Here is a 24,625-nt window from a genome sequence, read left to right as displayed (position 1 = left end):
TCACCTACGCTCGCCTAACAGGCCACGTGATATAGCAGGGCTGGCTTCATCCCATGAGTCAAGAATATGAGCATGTGACTCAGGCTTGGCCAATCAGAACAGAGTCATGTGACACAGGTCAATTTTTTTTGTTTTGGCTATAGTAGGATAGAGGAACCAATTTTCCTTTGAGGACACTAACCTGGTTGGCTGTACATGTCGAGTTTCTGGGTGAGGGATTCGGAAGGACCACATTGTATAAGCAATGTTTGAAGTGAAGGCAACAAAAATAAGCAGAGCCCCCCAAATGAGGGGGAAACGATACATGGGTCTTCTGACTTTGTTGGAGCCCTTGGATGAGGCCCATATTAACCACCCTTGCCCGTCTTCCATGAAATCAGTCTGCATTGGTTTTATCACTTTCAATTCAAAGAGTTTTGACAATATACAGCATTTACTTGCTGTAGAAAATTAATATTTAACTAAAAGAGGCAAAGTTGGGCATTGGGTTAAATGGCAGATAACCTGTTCCCTGCTGGGTTTGGACCAGGCCTCCGAGAGGAAAGGAGATATGATCTGAGACCATCCTCAGTTACTGTGAGACAGAGCATCTAGTCAGGCCAGGAAGAAACCAATAGGAGTGAACATTCAAGTATGAATGTGGTGGAGTGGGAGGAGTCCATTGGCAAATCAAGCGGGGATTTGGGGAGCATTCTGAGGATATGAGGTCCAAGCCAGGAAGAGAGTAGGTGAGGGGCTGGTTTCTCTTGGAGACAAAACACTCGGAAGCTGGGTGAGGTATGATGCAGCCCATGACCTGCTCCTACATTTATGGGACAGCTGGGTTGCACATATTGGAGACTGTCAGTGGGAGAGTCAGCAACTACCTTGTAAAAGTAGACTCTTGAATGCTGTGGTCTCTTGATACTATTTCATTGGGAAACATAACTCAATAATTTAAATAAATTAAATCCATTAGGGTTGACTTTGAAACTTAAAATTCAAATATTCAGGGGAGGGGGAGAAAAAAAAAAGACCTTAGATTCACTATGCCCATTAGGGAAATAATATTAAATAACTACATTTTCAATGTGGATTCATCAATTATTCCACAAAAAAATACTTCCTGTAAGCTCACGTGCCTGGCACTGTGCTACGAGAAAGACTACAGAGGTGGGCAAGGCTTGGATGACGTTCTTGCCCTGATGATGCTCACACACCTTCTCTGCCTAAGAGATCTCCCTCTTCCCTGGTAGTGAATATGTTCATTCATTTAGTCATCCATCCCATGGCTATTTATTTGCACCAACTTGTATAAATATACACATTTATCTAACAAAGTAAAAGCTAAAATAGCAGAACGTTTCAGGAAATAGCTATCCTTTCAGGTTAATTGTTTGGTAAATTGAGAATGTAAAAATTAACATGCAAAACCCCTGCTGTGCTTCTAAAACTCCCATTTCATTACCTTCATTAAAAATGGAAAACCTGCTCATTTCTTCTTCAGTAAATACTGGGGTAAACCTGCTTGACACAGTCTTCAAAGAGTCGGCACTCTGGTGCATTGGTTAGAGCAGTGGTTCTCAACCTTTCTAACTGTACTTTTTCTACTATTATGAATCATAATGTAAATATCTGTGTTTTTCCGATGGTCTTAGGTGATCCTGCTATAGAGCCTGAGAGAGCCGGGTTCTGGGAAAGCACAAGGTCTGATGCATTAAGAGTGGGCTGATTAAGGGCTTGTACTCACTGACTCCTCGCTATGCTAGAGAATACATGACTCACTGTTAACAGAGGTGGTGTTTCCTGAGAGCCTACTGTGTGCGGGACACATGGTAAGCATTTCACCTGAAGGTCCTGCTCCCCAGGCCCTGAAGCACATGGCGGGGGGGGAGAGGTTTGCTTAGGGTCCTCCAGCCAGGGGTTGGCAGAGACAGAACTCAGCACAAGTTTATTTTACCCCCGGTGTACAAGTCAATCTCTGTATGACTGGAGCAGAAAATCCCGGGGGATGCGTCATTCCCTGTGACCATCAGAGCTCCGTGGACTGCTTAGAGGAGGAGGATTGGTTTACCTCAGAAGTTCCAGATGATTGCACCCACACAGGAGAACCTGAGATCTCCTAGTCATGCAACGGTCTGCTTTCAAAGGCTTCCAATCCTTCGTTATAAGGCAGCAAAGAGCTTCCATCTATAATAACGGCCCCATTCAATGCAGCCCTTCTTCCCTTTGGTTCTACAACAGTCCCGGCCAGAATTGCAAAAAAGTGGTAGAACTTTTCCTCTGGAGAATTTTCTAGGACCTTACAAACATGACCCCATTAATCCACTCAATACCCGGATGAGATAGGTAGTTGGAAGTTATTATTATTGCCACTTTCAAGATAGAGAACCCGAAGCCAAGAGAGATTAAGCAATTAGTCCAAGGTCAAATGGTGAGCTAAAGACAGACCTGGAAATGAAACAATTATCTTGTGAAATTTGACTCAAATGCACAAACTGATTGGCTAGTTTCCCACCACGTGCTACCATCTGGGTAGGTGCTCTCCGGGCGATAGGACTGGCTTTTCAGCGAGATTCCTGCAGCTGCATCGGACTGGATTTGTATGGAGTGTGTCAATACCAATGTTCAAACTGACATCAGATTTTTCCAAAATATCGTCTGAAGGAAAATACAGCTCTTAGCTCCAAATGTGGTATCCATTTTACCTCGCTCAGCTACATTTATTCATACCTGTGAGCACAGTTTGGGAGGATAAAGGGTGAACTGTTCTACCGTGAACTCCTTCTTCTGCTTTCTTTTCTTTGGAGACAATCTGGGGCACATGGGAAGGTTTAGGGGCATCTTGTCATTTACTCAGATGCTGAGACTAAGGAAAGATGGCCATAAACTATCCCTGAACTGTACAAAATCTGGACTCCAACTACTCACCTTTGGGCTTCCCATCACCCTTCAGTCAAATACCCTTACTCTTTCGAACTGTACGCTTTGACACCTGGTGAGATGTATGAACCAGAGTTGGGAAAGAGAAGACTTCCTGGTGAGTCTGGAAGAACTCATGCTTCGAGCTAACAATTCCAAGGGCACGTGCACAGAAACGCGGAGTACTGGACAAAATGCCACTAACGATGCCTCTCCTCCAACTTTGGAAAAGGCCCTGCCCCTCCAAACACCTGGAGCAAATTTTCATTTCTCTCTGCCCACAGGAGTCTTTGGTTATTTAAAGTCAACTGCTCCGTTATCTGTGTTGACTGGTTTGGGGCAACATGAGATATAAAATCTTGGAAGGAATATAAGGCCCATCTCATGAACTCGGTAAGGAGGGCATCTACCCTCTCAGAAATGCCACGTGCCATGCTCTGAGCTTGTTCCCTAAGAATTCACAGTCATCACTTTTGGACCTGTTGAATCCTGGCTTCTTCAACTGGTTAAATCACACTCGTGGGCAAGTTCTTCTGCCATGACTTGCCAATTTCTGCACATCCAGGAGATTTGGAAGATGCAGTGACGTCCCCTAACACAGCTCCACCTGCTCCACCTTTCCTCAGCCTCCTTGGTCCTGTGCTGATGTGGACAGCTCCTTCCAGAAACAAACTCTAACTCAAGCCTATGCCAGGAATGTTAGGTTGCTAAATGCCCAGACACTGCTGTGGGGGCAGGAAGGGGCGGAGATTCAGCTTATGCATTTTCTTCTTTCCAAAAATCAACACTTTTCGGGGAATCCAAAGGCAGTTCCTTCTCTGTAATGTACTTCCACCTCCTTTCTCATAAACTGAAGAAAACATGATGCTCCGAATCCGAAGCATCTTCAATTAGAGTGTGGGGTCCACGCCCAACATCTAGCAAAGGACAGTCTTGAGCATTTCTAACTGAAGTTATGGTGTCTTCATATGTCCAAAAGTCCTAGCTTGTTGCTGTCTTGGGATATTTGCATGAGCCCATTAAGCTGCCCTGTTTGGAGGCTGGTGAATAGCATGGCATCATTTGCAAACAACCATGCTGTAAATAAACTATGAAAGGCAGCTGCCTTACCCAAGGAACACTAAAGACTCAGGCCATGGGTTTTGGCCACAGGGAAGGGCATCGATTCCCAACCAACCCCTGGCTGATTCTAATGTCTCCTTTCTCCAGACTGTGCGGCATTTGGGAGGAAGGGTGAAACGGGCCTGTCTAATGCAAAGTCTCCCGATGGCGCATTGCCACGCGGGTAGTGGTGCTTTTTCTGTTTTTCTCACCAGGCACACATCTCTTATCATACAAGTTGAGCAGGTCTTTCCTGCATTTTAAGAAGCCAGTGCTTTATTGTCCAAAACCCTTGCTCTTGAGTGCATGTGTTTTGTGGAAGTACAAGTGGTAATTACACAAGTCTTTCCTTCCCTGTCATTGGCAACAGTCACCAGGGAAATTTACAGCCCCCAATATCCAGATCTGGAAACTGGTTATTAAACGTGGTCGAGGAAAACCCTGACGTGGCAAATGGCCTCCGAGCAAGCAGCAGCTCGGCAGCAGTGCTTGGGGGAGTGGCTGGGAGTCAGCAAGGGACCTTCAGTTTTGTTTCATTGAACATTTTTTTTTTTTTTACTTTTTTTTTTAAATTTTTTTTTTAATATATTTTATTGATTTTTTACAGAGAGGAAGGGAGAGAGCTAGAGAGCTATTGTAGAAACATCGATGAGAGAGAGTCATCGATCAGCTGCTTCCTGCACACCCCCTACTGGGGATGTGCCTGCAACCAATGTACATGCCCCTAACTGGAATCGAATCTGGGACCCTTCAGTCCGCAGACCGACGCTCTACCACTGAGCCAAATCGGTTTTGGCTCATTGAACATTTTTGCTGTTTATCATAATGTTACCACTACTTACCTTTGTCATTTCCATTTGTTACAGGGGTCTTCAAACTACAGTCCGCGGGCCACATGCGGCCAGCAGAGGAGTCTGATCCGGCCCGCCAGGTTTTTTGGGCAGTGAGCGCAGCCGAGGTGTTACAGTAGGAATTAGTAGTTCATATAGTCCGGCCCTCCGGCTCTCTGAGAGACCGTGATCTGGCCCCCACTTTAAAAAGTTTGAGGACCCCTGGTTTAGAATATATTATGTGGCTGGCATTACATTAAGTGGCCACTTGATCCTTGAGGGTTTTCTTTGTTTTGTTTTTTTTTACAATCTCCTGGGAATGTTTTATAATTTTAAGATGAAGAAACAAACAGAGAGGCCACGTAACCAGTCCAGGGTCGTTGGTCTGGGACATGGTAGAGTCAGGGTTTAACACCTCCAGAGGCTTTGAACTCAGGTATGATCAAGAGTCAGGCAGGAACATACCGGGTGAAGCTACCCAGGAGTAGCCTTTCAGGGAAATGGCAAGTGTTTCTAACACCTCCCCAGGCTCCCAGACTCCACGCTTTCCTCTGCTGTCCTGCCAAAACATTTGGAGGCCTACTGGCCAGAAATGTCTGAAGCCTGAATTCATCCCACTAGCCCTTGAGTTCCAGTCTCTTTAATTTGAAATTTGATTCATGCTTAATGGCATAAAAAAAAAAATCTCAGGATGCCTTAGTGGATAGAGCGTTTTGGCTCAGTGGATAGAGTGTTGGCCCGTGGTCCAAAGGGTCCTGGGTTCGATCCCAGTCAAGGGCACGTACCTCAGTTGCAGGGTCCTCTGGCCCAAGCCCTGCCCAGGGCGTGTGCAGGAGGCAACCAGTGGATTTGTTTCTCTCACACAAATGTTTCTCTCTGTCTTTCCTTCTCTCCCACTCTCTCTAAAAGTCAATGGAAAAATATCCTCATGTGAGGATTAAAATATCAGGATAACCTTTTAAAATTAGATATAACATACAGAGAGAAAAGTCAACAAATCTTGAAACTATCACTTGATGAATTTTCCAGAACTGAACGAAGCCATGTAACCAACTTCCCGCACAAGCATCACAATAGTGCCAGCATCCTAGACACTCTCTGCGCCTTTCCCAGGCATTCACATCCAGAAGGTTAGCCACTGTCCTCACTTCTAACCCCACAGGTGAACTTGGTCTGCTTCTGGGCCTTGTATGCATAGAATTATATAGTATGTCCTCTTGTGTTCACCAGCTTTCACCTAACTTCATGGGAGATCCATTCATGTTGTGGCATGTGGCAACAGTTTTCTCAAATCTGTTGGTTGATCCTTTCACATTGATATGTTATCCCCGAGTGCCTAAGGAGGAAGAGTTCCTTCTCTGAACACAAGTTCTAGAAAATAAGTCATTCTAGGACCTTGTTAGAGCTATGAAGGGACATTGATAGTTAACACATTTTCCTAAATATTTTCTCATTTTTCTCCTCTCACAGCCCATGTCAGGTGGTTAGGAGACATAATTCCCATTGGTTAGATTGAGAATCAGAGGGCGCCTGCAGGTGTGCGAGCGCACGCAGTTATACAATTGAGATTGCAGCTGAGGTGCCTTGATTGCCAATGTGACGCTGAACGCACACCGTGGTGCTCCTCTCTGGGCCAGAAGACCTTTCAAAGGAAAAATAAACTGGTCGCTAAGGTTGTTTGCCGTGTGCATTCAACGTTTCCCTCCTCAGAATTCACTTTCTTTCTTGTTTCGGGATCCCCCTTTCCCCTTCTAGATCCCAAGATTGAAGGGTCCATTCCTAGCACATGACTCCGCCCCTTGGCAGAGAAACATAGGTTGTGGGGTCTCACAGGCAATCTTGAGGGAGCTCAGGAATGCATTACCATAAAGGCTGCAAAAACCAAGAAAAAAGAGCGAAAAGTCATTTCAGTTTTTGGAACAAGCCACACCCCAAACCCACTACCTCTAAACTATTTATTGCATGAAGCCATGCATGTATATACTTATTTTTGCTCAAAGTATCTTGTGTTATTTTTTAAAAAATTCTTTTCTTCTAAAGAATTGGGTGGGAGGGGCTTACAAAATAAAAAACCCTGAAAGATACATTTATCTAAATCCTCCCATTTCTCCTCCCCAATTCAAGGAGCCATAGTCCAGTGAGTGGCAGCCATGTAGACATGGAGGTTTTGTCTTGAATTTATGCAAAGTTGTTCTCCTGAGTTCTCCCCAAGTGAAGTCACTGTGTTGACACAGACAACGTCTGTTTTGAAACCATAGAAATGTTGGCTTTGCCTTGGACTCGGGAAAGGGTCTACACCACCCACATCGACCATTCCTGCCAAAGATGCTCACGTAACCTAGCCCGGGAGGGCAAGACTAAGGGAGGCAAAGATTTTGTCAAGGGGTGCAGGGGTCTTCAAACTACGGCCCGCGGGCCACATGCGGCCCTCAGAGGAGTCTGATCCGGCCCGCCAGGTTTTTTGGGCAGTGAGCGCAGCCGAGGTGTTACAGTAGGAATTAGTAGTTCATATAGTCCGGCCCTCCAGCTCTCTGAGGGACCGTGATCTGGCCCCCACTTTAAAAAGTTTGAGGACCCCTGGGGTAGGGGAAGCTCGTCCAAACAACAGAGCTCAAGGAGTCTTTGTCCAAAGGCTTTTGGAATTTCTTGCTCTCTAGCCAGTGTATCATCTACACTCTCCACAGAGTGACAGAGATTTATTCATCCATCTCTGCACGTTAGAAACCCATCATGGGGTGGGGGGAGGAAGAGAAACTGCAGTGGAGACTCCTGACAGCATGCCTCAGCCAGGTGACCAAGGCCAGGACTCGTGCTGAGAGTGCCTGCTCCTGAGATGACGTGGCGAGAAGGGTGCTTTACCGCTGTGGTCCTCCACCCGTAAACCAAGCCCCAGTCTAATCACAAGAAAAAGATCAGACAAATCCCAGAAGATGGGCCACCTATGATAAGCCAGGCTTAGAAAAGACAGACATGAGAAGGAAAGCTGGGTCTCGATGGGACACTGCCTCTCTGATGGAGGGACAGCGCCACGGAAGTACAAGCCGTGTCTTTATTTCATAGCAGATGCCACGAGGCAAAGTAAGGGCGTGGCCAAGATGTTTGCAACCTTCTCATAGGTTTCAATCCTACTCAATTACACGCACCTGACCAAGCTTTGTTTACTTGCGGCCTGTATCACTTAGGCACGTGGGGTCATGTGTTCCGACCATAGGTTCAAGCTTACAACTACAGCTGCTGGCTATAATTGTGCTGGGAGGGCTCTGCACTCTAAGCTGGGACTTGCACGTGGCCATGAAAGGGCTGTGTCCTCTCATTAGTCCGAGGCTTGAACCTGTCCAAACTCTTTAGCCGCTCTCCACAGGTGGGTACCAGCGGGATCTGAACCCCAGTCCCACATGTCCCCTCCCATCTGAACTGGGGCCCGGTGCATCCCCAAAGCAGAGGAGCTTGCGGACTCCACCACGGACCATCTAGGGCAGTGGTCGGCAAACCGCGGCTCACGAGCCGCAGTTTGGCTGCTCTGTTGACGAATGAGTTTGCCGACCACTGATCTAGTGGAACTTGGTGAGACATGTAAGCTCCCCGGGCTCCCGCTTCCTTGTCTGTGAGAATAATAGTTCCTACCTCCTGGGGTTACTTTGAGGATAAATGAATTCACGTAAGCACAGCACTTACCGTAACGCTGGTACTATGGACGTCCTCCGTAAACACCCGCTGTGGCTGGTCGTCTCTGTGGTCCCCTCTCCTCACTGTCGAATGTGGGGCCTGGCAGTGCCCACCTCCGGGGACTGTTGTCAGGAATAAATGAGCTGATGCACATTAGTACCTGATGCTGTGGTCTGGCTCCTAGCAAATGCTCCCGTTCAGTCATGTTTGCCCATTTTACTTGTTAGAGTAGGATTATTCGTATGGATCAGTCCTTCCAAGAATTAGAATGTCTCTCCAGCCGTTTAAAACAGCAGTTCATAGGTACTAGGAGTAGTCAAGGTTGATTTGCAAGGTCAGAGCCTTGGGTGCACCCAAATCAAATCTGTATGGTAGGACTAGCTATTGCTTCCGCCTGCCAAGCAATCTCCTAAAAGACTGCCCATTTCCAGCTTTGGAAATTGCCCCTCCCACATGCAATAGGCCTGTCAATCACTAGGCCTCACCCTCCCAGCTCCCTTAATAAGATGATTGGATGCCTGATCCAAGTGAGCCAGTGAGAGTCTCTTTAGGGGGCTGATAGGGATGCTGGGTAGAGAGGGGCTCTCCTCTAAAACCCAAAGCTGATGGGAGTCAACTGTGCCACCAAGAGAGGAGAACCTAGCAGAGTGGCATGGAGGCCCTGGGCGGTGCAGAGGACACAGGGAGAAGAGAAGGAATGGAGAGAGAGGAGAGGGGCAGAGGGAGAGAGATGAAAAGGGAAGCATTGAGAGAGACAGGAGAAAGGAAAGAGGAAGGGATGTGGGAGGGAAGAAGGGAGATCCCATCAATGACTCCATTTTTAAACATGAACCTCTAGATCCAGCTATGCATAAAAAAAGGGAAATTTATGCCTTGGCTGTTCATTACTTCCCTTTTCCTTTTTTTTTTTTTTTTTTTTTAATTTTTCTTCAAGTCTATAGGTTCTTCAAAGGGGGGCCCAAGAAAATTAGAAACCACCACAACTGGAGCATTTATTAGAGATGGAACGAACTCACTTCAGAAAGAAACAAAGTTTATTTGATGAATATAAATAAGGCGATCAGCACAAAGTACTTCTCATACACATGGTAACAAAGTTATGAACTGTACAGACCTTGTACTTCTACTAGACACGAGGTTACAATGACTGGCTAATACATGCCCACTGGTAGTTTCTGAGGGTTCCTTAGTTTTGTTTATTTATTTATTTCATATCGAAGTCCATAATCACATGGTCAATATCACAACCCACATGCCACTCACTTGAAGAAATATTACAAGAAGCACTATCGAACGAGGGTCTCTGGGAAGCAGATACACTGACCCCTGGCAGCACTCAAACGCCACTCGACACAAAAACTTCTCCGATACAACTCATGTCAACGTGTTGGAGGTCTCGTCATAAACACTGTTTGGAAAGTAAATCGAAACCCGCTTCCAAATGAAAGTTGACACGCTGTTCACGTGCATACTGGATACACAAAAATCATTAGGTACAAAAATTGAGACTGTACATGGAAATCAAACCGGGCATAAAGGACAAGTCTGCTTTTGCACAAAGCAAGGAGACCAACTTCTCCCAAATGGTAGCCTCAGCTTCTCTTTTTTCCAACTTCATTAGGATTGGGGGGAGGGGCCTGCTAAGGTTCGTGCAAAGGAAAGAGCTTTCCGACATCACAGTGTTTGTTGTAAACCCAGAGATTTATTTTTCATGTGAAAAGGGAAATGTTTTGTAACCCCCAAACACCAGGAATATTACAAGAAATGGGAAAAGATGCCATGTTAGAAAAATTAAAATTTTCAGGGACTCAAGGACATTCCCCCATTAATGTAGGCTCAATCATATCGTTAATTAACAAAAGTGGGGCAAAAAAATGATCCCCCAAACAAGAGCTGTGACAAAATTGGCACATACTTAGGAAGAGCGAACTCTACACGTTTGGTTGCCTTTTCCGTCGTGGGCTTCCTGCTTCCTACTTCAAGTTCCCAGTCACAGAGCTCAGGCCGGGACTTGGCTGTGAGAGCCAGCGAGGGCCTTCCTGGTGAGGACATCCAGGCTGGTCACGGGGGCAGGTTTGTGGCCTGGGTGCTCCGTGCAACATTGCTCGAACACGTGCTAAATACACTTGCGCAGAACTCTGCTCACTTTTCCAATCAAGACCTACATCCCCTTTGGTAAAGGACAGACTTTTTAAACATGATTGTATTTGGATGGTTGATGCAACACGGAAGCGTTACGGAGCTCACTATACGTACAAGGACGAAGCCAGAAGCAACACACCTGCTTGAATCTGTGACTCCTAATGCCCCAAGAATGAGCAGTGCAACCCAGTTACATCTTTCCTGACAGACGGGGCAGCCTGTCTTTTAAATATCTCTATGGCTCACGGGAGAGGTCCAGTTAAGTTGCACCAACATTTGAAAAAGTAATAAAAACGACTAAGTTCAATGCATCGGTTTAGAATCCTTTTCACAGCAGCAAAGAAAGACAACTATATGTATTAAGGCCACTCATGCTTAAATTCACTGTTTGTCCTTTAAAAATGCAGATTTTAATCTTCCACTTTGCATACACGTGGAAGGGTTTCTTCCATTGACAAAATAAATAAATAAATAAATAAATAAATAAATAAATAAATAAATAAATAAATAAAATGAATCAATACAAGAGCTGCACATGTTTGCCAGACTTGGTCATGAGCTTTATGAAGTTATAACACTTTATTATTATTTTTTTTTATCTTCAGAGGAAACAGGAGGAGTTTAATTCTCCTTAGTACCATGTCACTGTATGTAAAAGACCTCAAAATTTGGTCTCTTTCCCTGGCATGTGCTTTAAAGAATGACTGTCCGCACAAACATGTTTGTGTAGAGCTATATACAGATACACAGCTTTTGTGATTAGTTCTCATTCATCAATGTTTTCATGTTGGATGCTGAAAATGCTTTGGAATCCATGTTGGAGACTTTTATTTTTATTTTTTTGAAAAATTGAGAAATGACCCTTCCTTTACAGAAGATCTAAGCTTACACTGTTTGCACAGCATTTGGATCTTGAAACGTGAATGAGTCCCAGCTTCTTCATGAAGACCTGCGCATACAGGAATACTAGTAAGAGCCGGAGGCTAGGCCACGCCCCGGCCGGGGGGCGGGGGAGGGGACGACGTGGCCCACCGCACAGAAATGTGCGGGTGCCTCAGGCTTTTGCCACTCTCCAGTACCGCGACAGGGCAGATAAAATCATGAATGACCAGTTTAGATGCGCCATGCATTGTCAGAGACACACACCACATTCTCATAAGGCGATTTCTTGGCAAGTATTAGTGGTTTAAAAAATTGATTTCATTTCCAACCTGGCCCAGAGGTAACTACTGGTTTACACCATCAAAATGTGGTTCTTCGAACAGCGGATTAAAGAAAGAGAGGAGGGTACAGGCTCGCCATTTTTTGGTGTTTTGGTTTCTTTGTCAAACACTCCATGCACCTTGAGATACAAACACTGCCAACACCACTCACGCACAGGACTCATCCTTTTTGAGAGCCTAATGCAATCCGAACGACCTCCCAGGCTGGACAGGCAGAAGAGCTGGAGATGAAGCTTGTTGTCCAACAGAAGCTGCATCCACAGTTAGTAAGATCCCATGGAGTTGAAATTTATCCAATGATGTTGACGTAACAAATAAAAAGTTACCAAACCATGATGTTCAGAAGAGATGATCACATAGTTAATGCCCAAATCCTGACCCAAAAAAAATAAAAATAAAATAATAATAATAATAATAATAATAAAATGGAGGATCTACCCTTTTCCTCCTCTGCCACGTCCTTCCTTTCCAACATATGGAACGACATGGGATGCTGACGGGAAGATCGGGCGGAACGGAACCGAGCTCGGCGATGGAGGGGAGACTCCTTTCCAGTCCTGACGTGCATTCCACGTGGTGATGGACGGGGGCGTGAGCCGCACGGCGATGGATTATCAGGATATTGCTGCGGAGCTGCGATTTCCCTTTAGTCAGCCCTTCTGATAGCTGCAACAGAAAGCACATCACTTAGCATCCGGGGACCGGCCCTGATATCAGAGGCCATCCTGCCCGGGGCTCCCCACCACCACTCCTGCACCGACCCTCCTCCACTCTCTAGGGTTGGGGTTGGTTGCAATTGGTAAGGAGAGGGGTTAGCAATGAGGAGGAAGCATATAGGAAGGATAAAATGAACAGAAAATTAAATTGTATCCTGTAAACACGTCTGAGGAAGAGCCCCTTTCAAAACATGTTGCCAAAACCGGTTTGGCTCAGTGGACAGAGCATCGGCCTGCGGACTGAAAGGTCCCGGGTTCAATTCCGGTCAAGGGCATGTACCTGGGTTGCGGGCACATCCCCAGTAGGAGGTGTGCAAGAGGCAGCTGATCGATGATTCTCTCCCATTGATGTTTCTAACTCTCTATCCCTCTCCTTTCCTCTCTGTAAAAAAAATCAATAAAATATATATTTTTTAAAAAACCCAAAAAACAAAACATGTCACACGTAGTCTCAGCTATCTCCTGATAAGCAAAAAGAAAGGGAAAGGAAACATTTCAGTGGTTACTTTGATGTGATCAAATTATGTGCCAATTTTTCTCTCTCTACACGTGTCTACAATGAGAATGGTGTTTTTTGTTTTGCTATTTTTGTAGCAGGATTTTATAGAGATTAGAGAGTTAAAGATGGTTAAGACCCCAGAAAACTTAACATTCACTTGCAAACCATGTGCAACCACTTAAAAGAACACTGGACTCGGAGCTTCCACATCCAGGGAGAGAGCCAGGACCCATACACCAGTGCGCGTAGCAGCATTCTTCACAAAAGGTGGAAACCACTTGCAAGTGTCCATCAGCAGATGAATGGCTGAACGGAAAGTGGTAATGTGGAAGACTGTTAGGCCCCAAGAGGAAAAGAAGTTCTGACACATGCTACAGCGCGGATGGACCTTGAAGACATGCTAAGAGAAATGAGCCTGCACCAAAGGACAGATACTGTATGATTCTACTTCCATGAAATATCCGGAAGAGACAGAGTCCCAGACGCAGAAAATAGAGAAGAGGGTCCCCGAGGCTCCGGGGGAGGGGCCAGAGGGGCTGTTGCTGAGAGGGTAGAGGTTTTGGTTTTGGGTGATAAGAAAGTGCTGGAGAGGGATGGTAGCGTTGGTTGTACAACTCAGCATGTGTACTTAATGCTACTGAATTGCTCACTTTCAATTGGTTAAAATGGTACATTTTATGTATGGTTTTTTTTTTTTACCACAATAAAAACACATTTTAAAAAAGAATATTGAGCCCAGCTGGCGTGGTTGAGGGTCGACCTATGAACCAGGAGTTTGATTTCCATTCAGGGCACATGCCCGGGTTGTGGGATCGATCCCCAGTGCCAATCAGTGATTTTCTCTCTCCCTCTCCCTCTCCCTAACTTTCTGAAATCAATTAAAAAAATTAAAAAAAAATAATATTGACATCTCCTTAAATAGAGCAGAATGTGGTACAGTTGGCCTTCATCCCCACATTTCAAGGCCTGTGTATAAGCTGAAACCCAGCCCTAAATGCCACCTGCCACCATGTGCTGGCACCACTCATGCCCCGAGAGCAGGTATCCAGAGAACCCCAGCTTTTCTCACTGTCCCCGGGAGAGGCCTGAGTGTGGGCTGCACCGCAGCCGGGGAAGCAGCAGCGCAGGGGGGAGAGGAGAGGACCATCCCGCATGGACCCTTCAGATGACGGCTTTCTTCCCCGCCGATGCTCAGCTTTGTGTGCCGGCCTCATTATCATTCACATATGGCCTTTGAATACTTCGGGAGTTTCCGGGCATATGGCAATAGTGCAGCTATCTGGGGAATATGGCGGGGCGGGGAGAGATCAAACAGGCGCACACACTCACACACGTGTGAGCCATTCTTTATCCGCGGCCCGGGCTGTCTGATTCGGTGGTGGATGCGCGGTGCTTCTCGGGCCACGCTGACTAATGAGCGCACCAGAGAGGCCCGTGTCCGCCCAGGTAGGCCGCTACTCCCAGCCACCATCACACAGTGCTAATGAGGTATGTGGCTTGGATGAACTCTGCTCATTCAGACTCTGAGGAGTTCGGTGTAACCCTTCTGGTTAAGAAACTTGAATCAGAGCAAAAAAAAAAAAAAAAAAAAAAATGACTTTTGCAGAGCCAGAAAGCTAGGGAGTTCCTAGAGCAGATCGTATTACTCATTCTGGCACATAAAGTCTCTGCAAACTCCGTATGAAAATTGTAAGTCAGAGCACGCTTTCGGCTCCGTGAGCTGTGCATAGCTCTAATTCTTTTGTGCATTAAGCATTTCTTAATCATCCCTTTAAAAGGCTGACCGATATGTTAAAAGGGCAGGTGATTAAAAGGTAGAGAGAAACCCGAAGTCGCACGAAAATGCACCGCCGCTCGTATCTAACTGACGGGGAAGCGAGTGAAAGATAATCGCAGTGAATGGCCGATGTCCTTGATGTTTTTCCAAGATAAAGTAGCAAAGGACAATCATTTATTCAGTTGAGAGGAGATGTCCAGCTGCGTAACGGGTCACAGGGCAAAGCACAGTGCAGTGCAACCGCTGTGCAGTGTTCAGGGTGCAGCCTGTGCTGCGGAGAAGAGGGGTCTCCTGCAGTGCCGCGCCGCCTTCAATCAGACAGCCTGCTGGCCAGGAGGCCTAAATGGAAAAGCTCCAGTGACATCGCCAGCAGCTGGACACTCCGATGATCCCTGGTTGAAGGACAAACGTGCAAGATGTTAAAAGGAGATGGCCGAAACCGGTTTGGCTCAGTGGATAGAGCGTAGGTCTGCGGACTGAAAGGTCCCAGGTTCGATTCCGGTCAAGGGCACGTACATTGGTTGCAGGCACATCCCCGGTAGGGGGTGTGCAGGAGACAGCTGGTTGATGTTTCTCTCTCATTAATGTTTCTAGCTCTCTATCCTTCTCTCTTCCTCTCTATAAATAATAAAATAATTAAAAAAATAAAAGGAGATGAACTGGGCAGCCACCCACCGAGAGGCAATCTCTGGCCAGACTCCCTCACCTGGAGGGCCACACAGGCCCAACCTGTCCCCTCGCATCCTCTTTTGCAGCGCCCAACTCTGCACCCTCCTCTGCGCAGCCGGCGGTGCTATTTCCATAATGGCACCGACTTCGTCTTCATCTCAGGGGCACAGCCCTCATTTCCAATCCCGTTCCCTGGGGATGGAGGACGGAGGGTGGACTTGGACCATGCAGGCGGGGGCCACCTGGCCCCTCTCTCTCCAGCACCATCTCCATGTCCCACCTCTGCCGAGCCTGCATCTGCAGGCCTAACGCTTCCGCTTCTCCCGCCTCACAACCCTTCCTTTCTGTCTGACATGCATTGATGCCAATCCTTGAAAGGACCCACTGCTACTTTTGGTCCATCTCAGTTTAGGTGTCGCGTCTTCCCCAGAGGCCTTTCCTGACCCTCGGGAGGGTAGGATGCAGCACAGGAAGTCTCGCACATGCTGCACCGGCCCCTGCTGCTGACTTGTCTAGACTTTTATTGACCAACATGACAGCCATTGGCCACGTGTGGCGCCTCCGCCCTGGGACTATGGCAGTCCAAACTACTGCCATGTGCTGTAAGTGTAACATCACGCAGGGTTTGGAAGATTTAATATGAAGTTAGTTTTTAATACTGATTTTGGGTGAATGTAAATCAACATACTAAATTTTAGCTTTAGTATGAATATCACTTTTTTGTGTCAATTTCATGTTAAAATGGCATTTTGGATGTACTGGATCCAAGTAAATACATTATTATAATTCATTGTACCCCTTATTACTCCTGTTGATGTGGCTGTTGTTTTGTGGCTCAGATGTGGCTTGCATTATATTGCTATTGACAGCACTGGTCTGGGCTCGGCAAGGGCCAGGGCAGGCTGGCCTGGCTCAGTTAGGGTCCCCTGAGCCTTGCACAGTTCATGAACCGGAACAAGCTGATTCCCTCTTCCTTCCCCACAAATCAGAGAGCGCCCAGAGTAGGCAGAATCCCAATATCACCCCCTGGCCAAAGACTCCCTGCTCTTTCCCTGGCATCCGGACTGTGAACATCCCACAGCAGATCATGCCACCTGATAAATGTAATGAAGGCTGCTAATCACTCGGCTAAATTAAACAGAGGTGATCTGAGGGGCCTCCTTTAATCACAGGGGCCCTGTGGTAGCAGAGACATGTCTCGCATTGGTAGCAGAAGGCAAAGTCAGAGCCTTTCCCAGGGGGACATGCTGTGCTGAGATGGAGGAAGCCACGAGGCCAGGACCAGAGCATGTCCTGCAGGAGCCTAGGGCATCCCCGCTGCCCACAGCCAGCGAGGACACAGGACTTCAGTCTGGCCACCACAAGGAACTGAGTTCTGCCAACAACCTGCATGGGCGTGGAGGCGGGCACTTCCCTGCAGCCTCCAGGTTCAAGTCCACCTGGCTAACACCTTGACTTTCACTTCATGAGACTACGGAGACAGCCCAGGGGGCCCTGACTGGTCTTCTGACCTGCAGAACTGTCAGATAGCCTGTGGGCGTTCGTTGAAGCCCCTCATTTTGTGGTGATGTTGTGATGCAGCAGCAAAAAGCTAGCGTAGCTCTTCACTGTTTTGGACAATGCGCGTGGCGCCAGGGACATAATGGCAAAAAAGACAAAAATCTCTGCCCCCACGAGCTTGTATTTTCGGAAGGAAGATAGATAAAAAATAGATGCACAGATAAATAAAAGCACAGCTATTTTAAAAACTTGTGACTTGAAGGAAATGAATAGAGAGGTGTGATAGGGATGCTTAGGATTTATTCAGCGACTACATGACATCATGAAATAGCTATCTATTTCATTACATGGAGAGTTAGCCACCATTGTTTCAGATTACAATTCTACTGGTATAGTTCAATCTTGAATCATCAACACACATAGACACTTGCAAGTGTAAGTACAAGGGTATAGTTAATAATGATCTCTGGGTGGTGTTTTTAAATTTCCTTCTTTAAATTGTTATTGTTGTTGTTGCACTGTTTGGATATTTTAAACCGAAGAATGTGTGACTGGAGTTGCAGGAAAATAGAAAGCAATTTCCACTGTGAAAAAGCTTGACTTGGCTCTTCTGAAGGGAGCCCTGCAGTTGGTGTTCTGGGTGGGGGTGGGGGTGAGGGTTCATGTGGGTGTAGGGTTGCATGTGAGGGTGGGGGTGCATGTGGGAGTGGGGGTGCATGTGGGTGTGGGGGGGTGCGCGTGGGGGTAGGGGTGAGCTGATCCCAGCAGTGAGATTCCGACCCCGACCCAGCGCCCCCAGGAGAGCAGGCTATAAATGTGTGGTGTCTCACAAATATGCCTTCAGACTGTTTTTCTTTGGAATAAAGACACCTGCCCGATTATGGCTTTCTTCTCCTGGCCATTCAGTAGTGATTTGCAGAAACAGGCCGGGAGAAAGGGGTCTTTGGTAAACACGGAGGGGTTAAAGGGGAAACTGTTTAATAACAGTAGTAAAACGCGGGCTATTTTTGACATCTGGGTAAATGTCCATTACGCTCCATGTGCTTTCCAAATGTGTGCGCTGTGCCCCAGGTACAAAAACAGACACCCATTCACCGTGGCTCAGGCGCCCCGACCCCGCACATGGTGCCCACATAAAAGCGAGCCCCGGATGGGCTCATTAGCGGGGGCTGAGGAGGCTCGCCCTGGCGCTGGGGCGGCGGGCACTGTGCAGAGCCACTCCGCTAAGTGACTCCGCGCACAGGAAAACCCAACAGAGTTGTTTCTGCTTAAAAAAAAAAAAAAAAAATCTATAACTACATCTGTGTTATTACTTAACATCTTTTAAAACGGGCCGGAATGGGTTTCCCATTTTCCTCATGAAGATTTATTTATTATTGTTGTGATCAAAGTGGCAACAAATTATGTTAAATCATTTAATTTTCTTGATAGGAGCAACCACCTTGAAGCCATAATTCAAAAATATGAGTGGAGAGCAGCGTTTTACCTTGCGAGTGGCCTCCTACAGCTCCACAGGGCAATAAAATGTAACACTTCAGAGCCCCATGCTGGGGGCGGGGCGGCCCGGCAGGCCTGGGCTCTGAATTGCAAACTGCTGTTTGGGATGAGAGCTGGAGGGTGGGCAGCTGAGGGACTCCAGACTTCATCCTTGGTTTCTGTCTGCTGGCGCAACTATTCACAGCATTTTATTTATTAATTTATAGTTTTTTAGATTTTTTTTTATTGATGAGAGAGAGAGGGAGAGAGAGAGAGAGAGAGAGAAACAGAGAAAGGAGAGGAAAGGAGAGGAGAGGAGAGGAGAGGAGAGGAGAGGAGAGGAGAGGAGAGGAGAGGAGAGGAGAGAGAGAGAGAGAGAGAGAGAGAGAGAGAGAGAGAAATAGAGAAAGGGAGAGGAGAGAGGGAGAGGGAGAGGGAGAGAGAGAGGGAGAGAGAGAAAGAGGGAGGGAGGGAGGGAGGGAGGGAGGGAGAGAGAGAGAGAGAGAGAGAGAGAGAGAGAGAGAGAGAAATAGAGAAAGGGAGAGGAGAGAGAGAAAGGGACACAGAGAGAGAGAGAGAAATAGAGAAAGGGAGAGGAGAGAGAGAGAGAGAGAGAGAGAGAGAGAGAGAGAGAAATAGAGAAAGGGAGAGGAGAGAGAGAGAGAGAGAGAGAGAGAGAGAGAGAGAGAGAGAAATAGAGAAAGGGAGAGGAGAGAGAGAGAGAGGGAGAGAGAGAGAGAGAGAGGGAGAAAGGGAGAGGAGAGAGAGAGAGAGAGAGTGAGTGAAACATGGATTTGTTTTTCGGCTTATTTATGCAATTGTTGATTGACTCTTCCATGTGCTGGGATGGGGGATGGAACCCATAACCTTGCAGTATTTGGATGACACTCTAACCAACTGAGCTACCAGGCCAGGGCCACCACAGTATTTTAAAGGCAGAAAATCAGATGGGCACACACTGCCGTGTCCTTGGGATTTATTTTTGACATCACTGTGGTCAGAATTATTCGTGGCTAATGCTTAGTGCATGCTCCCTGCCATGGTGCTCTGTGCTTTTGTGCAGCTGGACGGCACCATGACACCAACCTTGTTGCTGATCTGGGAACTGGAGCTTAAGGGAACTGAATGCTTTGGGTCAAATTCCCACCTTCCCGGCATCTGACTGAACCCACATCTCCTCCATCCAGAGCCCATTGTACCACGAGGATTCTTGAAGCCTCGGTCTTCCGTGTTTTTTCTACAAAAGTACATTTTTTAAAAGCCTTGATATTTTGTAAGCTCTCCACAACACCTGCCGCATTTAATTAATATTTTTCTTTAAAATATCTTTTCTAAAAACTGAAATTTCCTTTTTAAGAAAGATTTACTTAATACCAGAATGGTGCCAATAGACTAGACATTCTAATAATCGCACAGCTACTGAAATCAAAGTGCTTGCCCACCTAACACCTAAAACCATCCCCTGCGGGCGTGCAGCAAGGGCCCTGCCTGCCCTGGGCCTTGCCTCAGAGACTGTGCCCCTGCCCAGCAGTGACCTTCTCTAGAGGGCTGCACCTGGCACGTGTCAGCTGGGTTTGCCCATAACTTGGGCCACCAGCCACCCCAGCAGCACCTCAGGAGACGGTTTTGACTGTCTCAGCAAGTATGGACCAGGCTCTTTTCTTCCCAAAGACAGAGGAAGCGGAAGTGAAAATCAGAAGTCTGCCAGCCAACACCAGCCTTAGGTGTTCCGTGTATCTTTGAAAACCTTGGTTGAGAGGAAATGTGCTTTCAGTTGTAATTTTTTTCTTAAAATAACACCTTCTTTAGCCTGAGAGACGGCCCACAAGCCAAAGGTGTTTGTCATTCTACCCTCAGGTTTCTCAGTCTTGGTCCTGTGGACCCTGAGGGCTGGACGGTTCTTTGCTGTGGATGCTGGCCTGTGCATGACAGGATGTGTAGCAGCATCCCTGGCCTCTGCCCATTAGATGCCCGTACCATCACCCCTTGCCCAATCATGACAAGAAAAACTGTCTCCAAATATTGACAAATATTGCCGAAACCGATTTGGCTCAGTGGATAGAGTGTCAGCCTGCGGACTGAAAGGTCCCAGGTTCTATTCTGGGCAAGGGCACGTACCTGGGTTGCGGGCACATCCCCTGTGGGAGGTGTGCAGGAGGCAGCTGATCGATGTTTCTCTCTCATCAATGTTTCTAACTCTCTGTCCCTCTCCCTTCCTCTCTGTAAAAAATCAATAAAATATATTTTAAAAAATATTGACAAATATCCTCTGTGGGACAAAATCACACCCAGTGGAGAACCACTGTTCTACATAATCTATTTTTTTTTTGTCTTTAATTGATCGATTGGGCTGTTTTAAATATAATTATATTTTAATAAGATGTATTTGCATACATGCCTCTACCAACCTGTGTAAGATATAAATAATTTGCAGACAGAAAGCTCAATGTCTAAGCTGCCATCATATTATTTCAGACACGGCTGCAGAGATTTAAATGTCCTGTGGAAACAGTTACAACCTAAGCAATAAAAACAATAAAAATGTACAACGCATCTGACATAAAATAGAAATGCCACAATCCTGAGATAGCAAGACACCTAAGACACTTGCTGAGCTAAGTGAAAAGGTAAAATCTAGTTTAAATTTATAGCATTCCTTCAGTGTCCCTCCAGGAGTTTGGCATGTTGCCAGGGTTCCTTGTTAAAAATTTGTTAAACGTGTTTGGCATTAATGCAAACACAAAGTGGTCATTTGTTACAAATTCTATTGGAATGCATTCATTTAAGGCAATGAAGTAGTTACTAGAGAAGAAAAAAAAATGTTCATTAAGTACATTTTAAAAATACAATGATGTATGCAGTGTGTAACTGTGGCGCCCTCGTGGCTATATAAATCGCTGACAGAATAACCACACATTGTGTTTAGTTTGAAATTGGAATCTTTTAAACATAACTGATAGAACAAAAACTGGTTTTGTTTGTTGTCAAAACCGATGTTAGTCTTTCTTTTCTGAACTAGTTAAAATAACCAAAAGTTTGGCATACAATTTCTAACATCTCAAATCGGTGAAACATATAGGTTAAAATAATGCTCTGGGAATCTTTTGGGGGTGGGGATGGGGGTGTGCAGCGGATGACACGGGAGACAGAGCTGATTCAACAAACACCCGCGCCCCAGAGAGGGCAACATGGCCGAGTCATCGGGAGAGCCAACGGGAGAACCCCACTCGGGCGGGCCCACACCTCAGTCCCTCATCTGTTGTCTTGGGTTATTAGGTGACCTGCAGAGGGAAACTGCCTGCCTTCATCACGTAGACAATGGAATCCTATGGGCAAACATCCTAAACCCGGTGCACAGAACGTCCACCTTCCTGGCCCACCCTGAGTCCACACAAAGGAATTATTGCTGAGTCATGGTGACTCCTCAGCCCCCGTGGGTTGAGACTCAAGGATTCTGAGCTCAGCTTTGGGAGACATCACCACAGGGCCCCTAGCTGCTTGCTAAAAGCCGATCCTCACGGTGAATAGGAAACTCACACGTCACAAGACCACTCAGAAATTACTCACAGCTTGCACCTGACCCATCCCGCCCCATTCAGACACACTTCTTGCCCTGAGAATATCCAGGTAATAAAATCCCAGTGGTTTGGGAGCCCCCAGGCCAAATCCCAGGGCCCCTGAGCCTCTCGTAGGCCGGCCTCTTCCGCCATCCGAGGTGTGCATGGCCAGGCTGCCCCGGAAGGGGATGGATGCAGGGTCTCTGGGTTCCAAGCTCTTGAAAACATTCTCTAGTTCAAGGGTAGAAACCTTCTCCAGTCAGACTTAGACAACACCTCGCACCCTGCACGTGGCCTGGCGGAGTCTGCCTTTTCCCTGCACAAATGCCACACAGAACCAAGAAGCAAGGAGCTGAAGACCAGGGAGAACATACTTAGCTCCGGAAGCAACAGGATACAAACGGTAAGAAACACACCTGCGCACTGCAGAGCACGCCCTGGTGTTCCACTAGAGCAGTGGTTGGCAAACTCATTAGTCAACAGAGCCAAGTATCAACAGTACAACGATTGAAAATTACTTTGGAGAGCCAAATTTTTAAAACTTAAACCTCTTCTAATGCCACTTCTTCAAAATAGACTGGCCCAGGCCATAGTATTTTGTGGAAGAGCCACACTCAAGGGGCCAAAGAACTGATGTGGCTCGCAAGCCGCAGTTTGCCGACCACGGCACTAGGAGAGGGGTGGGCTCTCTTTGAGGAAAGGGATACAGAAATAGTTGGCTGTTCCAAACGTGACGAAAGCATACGGCCCCATGAACCCATGGATAGGGCCTTGCCCTTGTCTTGGGAAAGGTCTGTGTGCTTGAGGGGTTCGAGGTGTAAGCCTCATTAGCTTCATGACAAACCTGTCTGCCTGAAATGAAAGCTGATTTTGGAGACAGCATTTTCATATTCAAATGAGAATAACTGAGACCCATTTCAGTTCCCGGAAACCATTCAGTGCTAGGATGAGCGTGCCAGACAAGGGCGTCTCTGAGGCCTGGGTGCTAAGCAAGCTTCCTGGGCGAGAGCGAGATGCCCCTCCTGGGAAAAGGAGCCGAATGCGAGACACAAAGGCACAATCTGACATCTCAGGTCTGCTGACCAGAAGTGACTGGGGGGACAAGTGTTTACAACAGGATCTTCCTCGAGCCAATAAGGGCAATTAGTCCCCAGGATTCGAAGGCGCCCTTCCCGCCTCACCTAGTTCTGGCTCTCGGTGGAATGCCATTTACTCTTGGGCCAGGGACTAATTAGGGGTCTCTTTTGAAGATCAAGGTTTTGCGATCCCTGCTTCTTAATAACATGGTTTGCCTGTCGGCCACCTGGGTCCAGGCGAGACCTCCCTTTCCCCCCTCCCCACACAACAGGCACTGCCTCAGGCCAGGAGCAAGTGTGGGCAGGAAAGCACACATCCAGGCGGGGAGCGATTTAACCTCTTCCCCACCGAGGTCCTGCATGCAGCCCGGGGTCGGCTGGGCTGCCTGGAAATGGAGGCAGTTGGCCTGGCTCCTCAGGCGGGGCTGGCAGGCTGCAGAGAAGCCGAGGGCAAGGTGCAAACGCCAGGCAGCTGCTCTCTTGGACGGAAGAGAGGCGGGAAGGCCACTTTTCCAGACGAGCGGTAAGTCAAGGGGCTCTCTCCCTTCGCTTCTTCACCTTGGGCCGTTTCCAGAGTGAATGTGAAATGTGACTGGCTGAGGAAGGCTGCGGGCAGAGGGGGAGGACACTCAAGTGCACCTTCTGGAGCCCGGGCCTACCTGTCACCAGACCGAGAGGCTAAGGCGCCAGCCTCTGTGGCCCTCTCGTCAGGGCCATGGCCTTGCTGTAAGGAGGCTGGGCTGGCTGCTATGCTCTTTAAGACATGGCGGCGAGGGCAGGGGGAGGGTGGGGGTGCAGGCCAAAACAGCAGGAAAAGTAAGCTGCAAAGAATTAAAGTTGTAACAGCTTGGGCAAAGTACAAACAGCCAGCGAGGTCGGTCCTCTGGCTGTTGACACGCTCTGGCCTGGGTCGGTTGTGGTCACTAAACCCATTAGCGCGCCGATGTGGCAACAGCGAATGCAGCAAGTTCAATGTGTTTCTGTTTAATTTCTAAATGCTGGGTGCACGCCGGCAACGATGGCCGGGGAAGGCAGGCAACCTCGCTGCCATAAACACAGTCATCATTGTCAGCAATCTGAAAATCATTTTTTAAACTATTTATTTCTGGCAGATGGGGGCTGCACGGAGTTTTGCATTTGATTAGCTGTGCTTTAATTTTAACATGCTTCAAACTTTTTGTGTGTGTGTGTGTGTGTGTGTGTGTTTTCTAAGCAACTAACAGATCAGAGTTTCCTGCAACAAAAGGAACTGGCCTTCCTGGGGGAGGAGGCGGAGACTCCCTGGTAGGTGGGGAGGGAAAAGGAAAATGTACAAACTCAAGCCGGCAACCAGCTGAGGGAGGTCAGGCTCCTTAGAGAACCCAGGGCCTCTGGGTCCTGTAAGCCTCAATTCACACACACCTGAGAACAAAGGAGTGGGGAAAGCGACCCCATTTTGCTCTGGAGAAGTGGACATGAAAAGTGTTCTTAAAGGGACACAAAGACTAATTCC

The 24,625-nt window shown here is 47.2% G+C and overlaps 1 protein-coding gene and 1 long non-coding RNA gene across 18 annotated transcripts in view; one reads left to right on the top strand and one right to left on the bottom strand.

The window, feature by feature from the left end:
* Positions 1 to 11,140: 11,140 nt before the first annotated feature.
* The window catches only part of ERC2 (ELKS/RAB6-interacting/CAST family member 2), an 877,102-nt gene continuing 863,617 nt past the window's right edge, over positions 11,141 to 24,625 (bottom strand). For 12 of the 17 annotated variants that reach the window (XM_084903110.1, XM_084903097.1, XM_084903112.1 and 9 more), the window contains one exon: positions 11,141 to 12,529. In XM_084903110.1, the coding sequence (XP_084759236.1) occupies positions 12,224 to 12,529 (306 nt within the window). In that variant the 3' untranslated portion in view covers positions 11,141 to 12,223. Of the gene's footprint in view, positions 12,530 to 15,585; positions 15,717 to 24,625 lie in introns of those variants that run through there. The other 5 variants (XR_014796703.1, XM_084903101.1, XR_014796702.1 and 2 more) reach the window with 4 other exon arrangements.
* Positions 23,607 to 24,625, top strand: part of LOC311632181 — a 37,384-nt gene continuing 36,365 nt past the window's right edge. Inside the window, exon 1 of the long non-coding RNA XR_014796729.1 lies at positions 23,607 to 23,656. This is a non-coding gene — a long non-coding RNA (uncharacterized lncRNA). The remainder of the gene's footprint in view (positions 23,657 to 24,625) is intronic.

Source organism: Pipistrellus hanaki, assembly GCF_964339955.1.
Source record: "Pipistrellus hanaki genome assembly, chromosome: 13".
Classification (NCBI taxonomy): Eukaryota; Metazoa; Chordata; class Mammalia; order Chiroptera; family Vespertilionidae; genus Pipistrellus; species Pipistrellus hanaki.
The sequence above is the reverse complement of the archived record's forward strand: the minus strand, read 5'-3'. Positions and strand labels throughout refer to the sequence as shown.